At 31.8% G+C, this 5,178-nt stretch overlaps 1 protein-coding gene across 1 annotated transcript; it reads left to right on the top strand.

Annotated features, from left to right (window-relative positions):
* The first annotated feature begins 3,083 nt into the window (after positions 1 to 3,083).
* On the top strand, positions 3,084 to 4,273 carry LOC147806933 (uncharacterized). The gene is made up of 2 exons (XM_087167448.1): positions 3,084 to 3,285; positions 3,383 to 4,273. Exons 1-2 carry the CDS (start codon positions 3,211 to 3,213, stop codon positions 4,220 to 4,222), a joined length of 915 nt encoding a protein of 304 aa, XP_087023574.1. The 5' UTR covers positions 3,084 to 3,210; the 3' UTR covers positions 4,223 to 4,273.
* The last annotated feature ends 905 nt before the right edge of the window (positions 4,274 to 5,178 follow it).

Below are 5,178 nucleotides of genomic sequence, written 5' to 3'. Positions count from 1 at the left end.
TAAGTAATAAGTAATCAAATGCATTGTTAGCAAGAATATCAAAACACAATGATGCCAAATGGCTTTAAAATACAACTGAAATAGTAACCCGGAAATTTAGGCAGTCCCGAGCTTGCAGCGCTCCCTAGTGTAGAAAACACCATCCATACGAAGGAATTAATCATTTAATTGTAAGGTTCGCATTAGTTTAAGTCAGTGTTTCCCAAAGTGTGGTACGCGTACCCCCAGGGGTACGGGAACAGTTTAGTGGGGGTACGCGTTCTCATGCGAATTATCTTGCAACAAACTAAAATTACAAAAAAATTTATTTAAAAACAAAGCTAGCCATGAAAATTTGCTGTTACATATATTTCTATTGGCTATTTTTTGCAGAGTTAACAATTAATAATTAGTAGTGTTAACAGCCAGTTGGGATTCTTATTTTTTGTGCAATTTTTCAATAGTAAAAAATACATTCATTTTTTTATTAGCGGTACACAGCGTTACGAAAAATTTGCAAAGGGTACACAAAAGTCATACGTTTGGGAAACACTGGTTTAAGTGGATAAAAGTTTAACTTTTGTATTAAAAATGTGGCAACATATTCGATACGTAAATAGAACGCTTCGCTTTGATTTATTTGTCGCTGTGCATAATTGTTATAATAAGTTTTTTTTCTTCTTTCCACGCTCTATTTTTTTTTCTTAAGCGAAGACGATAATTTTTGTAGCGATATAGAAATAGAAATTGATACCATAAAAACTATATAGAAATAGAAATTGATACCATAAAAAATTAATTCGTTTTCGTGTTCTTTTCATGTATTTAGCATTTTAGTTTTTTTCTTCTTAGGCGTTGTAGCTATATAAAATAGGAATTAATTATTTTTGAAGGAACGATCACACTTACCTTGGATCTCTTTGGTTTTTCTATTCTTTATTTTAACAGTTTTTATTAAATGTAATTAGTTATTTTCAGAAAAGTTTCAGTTTGCAGGTAAGCACTTAGATTTTAATATTGAAGTTTTATGATTTGCTTTCATAGTAATTGTTGTTCTAAAGTATTCGTTGACTTCTTAAAAACCCGATTACTGACATGGCAGAACCGCCTTCCAAAAAACTTCGTATTTTGTCAAAGAAAAAGATATTACGTGATTCTTAAAGAAGAAGGGCCCAAGAAACGTCTGTGGAACGTGAAAGACGGATGGAACATGACCGAATTTTGACAAGCAATTCTAGAGCCCAAGAAGTATCAGAGCAACGTCAAAGAAGATTAGAAGAGAATCGTGTCTCAACTAGCAATGCTAGGGCCCTAGAAACACCTGAGGAACGTCAAAGAAGATTGGAAGAGGATAGTGTCTCAATTAGCAATGCTAGGGTCCGAGAAACATCAGAGAAACGTCAAATCAGATTGGAAGAGGATCGTGTCTCTACTAGCAGTGCTAGGGCCCAAGGATATGAAGACAAAATTGCAGGACAAGACCACTTTAATTGTCCACTAATCTTCAGATTTCCTGCTATGTTTTAAAAAACTTTATTTGTGAAAACCTTTAGAGTGGCTGACAGCTGGCCGCCTTAGGCGGCTAGTGAATAATAATCAATTGCTATTACCATGCTATTATCAATAAGATTTTTACAGTAAGCAAATTTGTAAAAACTTTTTGGATTTACATTTGATACTGAATATTTTAATTCTTGAACAAGCTGAGAATAGCGTCATATATCTCGGTGCATTACATAAATGTTTAGGAAGTAGTATAATTGCCGGAATATCTAAAAGTCAAGCGTATAAGATCTTTAATGTGATAAGTAAAAATTTAATTCTAAATGGCGAAGAAAAGTTAAAAAATGTCACCTGTGAGTAGAATAAAAAAGCCGTTTCCACGATAAACGGCGGTGCAGGCGCAGGCGGTCGAGTTGAGTTGAGTTGTTTCCCTCCTGCTGCTGAGTTGAGTTGAGTTGTTTCCCTCCTGCTTTAGTTTTGGTTTCGGTTTCCAAAATTATTAACTTCCGGTGGCAACACTGATTTTAGTTTTGGTTTCGGTTTCCAAAATTGTTGACTTCCGGTGGCAACACTAGATAATTTCTTATTTCTGCCCGCTTGCTTATTTCTGCCCGCTTGAATTTCTTATTTTAGTTTTAGTTTTGATTTCATTATTATTTCTTAGCGTTGGCAACACTCATTAATTTAGATTTGGTATTAAAAGATGGCAACACATTCTAGTTTTGGTTTTCAAAATAAACAGGCGGTGCAGGCGGAGATACTCGTGGCTCCATCTAGTGATTAAAATAATTACTAATTTTTGCACATTATAGATGTTTGATGCTGGTGGCGCCATCTATGTGGAAATTTTAGAAATAAAAATAATTTTAAATCTATTTTAATATTTAATTATGTTTTATTATTTATTAAATTATAATTCAGACTGAGGATCGAACTCATGCCAATCAAAAAAGCACTCGTGGGTCAGTAGTTGGATATCATAACCACTGACCTACGATTGCTTGGTCAGATATGTGTAAATAAGTTAAACCTTTGTATATTGAACACGTGTATGAATGAAAAGGGGTCGATTACGATATCACCTTTTAGTTTAATCGATATGTTTTTCACTTAATCATTGACAGTTATTAAATGACTATTTCTACCCGTATTGATGCTATTATAATTTTCTCTGGGTGGCAACGGCATTGACCATGCACATGTTAAAGTTTGACGTGTAAATTCGCAGACGGTTATGAAGAAAATCTTAGTTTCTTTTTTCTAGGTTTTTAAAATGGCAACACATAAATATCAAATTAAAATAGTTTGAACTAGTGAGATTTTTATTTATTGTACTTCTTAGCTGTGGCAACGCTTTTATTTTTATTTACTGAATGGCAACACCTAATCATTGCTAGATGATGTTATCCGATCGGGTATTATCTTGTTATATCCTGCAGGATCTGATAAAAACAGTCATTACTTGTTAAACGTATGACGTACGATAAATTTCTTCACTTCTTTTCACTTTCAGTATTTACTTTAGTTAAATGATTGGTATGGATTATATGATTGGTTGTTTACTTCTTCTGTTTATATTGTTGGCAACGGAACCTGATTGATAAGGAATTTAGTTTAAGTTGAAAGTTGTGCGACTGTTAGTGATTGGTGTATGTACATAACTGTGTTTCTCTATAATTCAGATTTTAAAGTATTTTACTTAGCCATCCTGTTTGAATTTATTTAAGTATGGAAAAACGAAAATTAAACCAGAATATATCTACACAGAATATTAGCAAAAAGTCAAGAACTGAAGTTTCAAATGTAAGTAACAATATTCAGTACATTTTAATACATGTAGTTGACTATATTTTAATGTTAATTTTGTAAAACTAATTGCATTTTATTGTATTTTCTTTAGAGCAATGGAAAGTTTTCTGAGGATCATATTCCAGAAGGAGTATTTCCAATAGGAAATGATTTTTTTGTGATTGCAACTACTTTTCAAGGCAGTGCTACGGTTCATATTAGACAGTACAAGAAACATGGAAAACTCTACTATCCGACTAAGAATGGAATCACCTTACGCCCATGGTGGATTGAGTACATAATGGGAATAAAAAAGGTTCCAGACTCGAAGCAGGAATTACCTCATGGACTGTTACCGCCAGAAAATCAAATCCAAATTACAAGTGAGAATTTCAATGACTTTTGTTTTAAGCGTATTGAATATGGACTTGATAAAAAAGTGTTTTTTAAAGAAATTTCAATATCTCGTGGTCAGTGGGATGAAATGATTAAATGTTATAATGATATAGCAGCCAGTGTATTAGATCATGTATTTCGATGCATGAATCTTTTAGATGCATTTAAAAACTATCATGAAGGTCCAATAGAAAAGGAATTACCCCCTTCTTCAGACAATAGCCTCGGCCAAGCACATTTAAAAACAGAAATGAAAAAGTCAATTTGTAACCTTCTTGTTGAAAAAGGTTTAAAAGAACCAAAAATGATGGCCGAGGAGTTGTGGGCTAATAGTGAAGAGACATTTAATTCTTATGTACTTTCGCTTGAGGAAATGGAAATTGCGGAGAGTTTCTATTCCAATTTATGGGAAAATCAAAACTTTTTGTTAATGAAACCTATATACTATGTAACTACTGATTTTTTTAAAAATCTACGTTTAGATTTAGCTGTTAGAGAAGCGAGAAATTTCATGTGCCCCGAAGACACTTTTGAATTTTATAATGATGAATGTTAAGAAACAATATTGTATTACACTTATACAAGTCTTAAATAAATAGTTTTGTATATACTTATGTTTGTTTTAATTATACAAATAATAGTACTTAAATTTACACAAATTTTGTTCAATATATTAAGTTTTTATTTTTTTTTATTTATTTTTTTTTTTTAAATAACATTAAGTTCTTATATATTGTATATCATGTTTGAAAACAGAAGCAGTTTACGATTTTACTTTAAAAATTAAGCATAAATGGCAGGGGATTGAAATTAGACAGTCATTCAGATAAGTTCTGTTCCATAGTAAAGATGAATCAAGATTTAGCTAAGTTCTACCGAAATCCCGAAGTTCCAAGTAGCTTCGGTGGTCCGGAAGCTTTACACCGTGCTTTAAAAGGAAAATATAGTAGAAAAGATATAAAAAAATGGTTAACTCAAAAAGATTCTTATACACTTCACAAGCCGGTTAAGCATAAATTCAAAAAAAATCGTGTGTTTGTAAACGATATTGATAAACAATTTCAGGCAGATTTGGCTGATATGCAATCCTTATCAGGGTTTAATAAAGGCTACAAGTACTTATTAACCTGTATTGACATATTCTCAAAATTTGCGTGGGCAATACCCTTAAAAGATAAGTCTGGAAAAAATGTTAAGTCTGCACTAGAATCTATTTTTAAAAAAAGAAAGCCTAAAGTTTTACAAACAGATGCTGGCACAGAATTTACAAATAAAATAGTTCAGAATTATTTAAAAAATATGAATGTCAAATATTTTTCGACGAATAATGAAACTAAAGCCAGTATAGTTGAGAGGTTTAATCGTACGCTAAAAACAAAAATGTGGAAATACTTCACAGAATTTAATACTAAGAATTACATTGATGTTATAGATAAATTAATATATAGCTATAATCATTCCTATCATCGATCGATTAAAATGGAACCTGCTTCCGTAAATAAACAAAATATG

Source organism: Parasteatoda tepidariorum, chromosome 7 (assembly GCF_982258835.1).
Source record: "Parasteatoda tepidariorum strain Cologne lab strain chromosome 7, Ptep-v5.0, whole genome shotgun sequence".
Lineage (NCBI taxonomy): Eukaryota > Metazoa > Arthropoda > Arachnida > Araneae > Theridiidae > Parasteatoda > Parasteatoda tepidariorum.
This window is presented reverse-complemented; position numbering and strand designations above follow the sequence as displayed.

Bases quoted from the DNA above. Each gene is read 5' to 3' on its own strand.
- LOC147806933 (XM_087167448.1), top strand. From the start codon at position 3,211: ATGGAAAAACGAAAATTAAACCAGAATATATCTACACAGAATATTAGC. The intron at 3,286-3,382 runs GTAAGTAACAAT...TATTTTCTTTAG, and splicing joins CAAGAACTGAAGTTTCAAAT to AGCAATGGAAAGTTTTCTGA.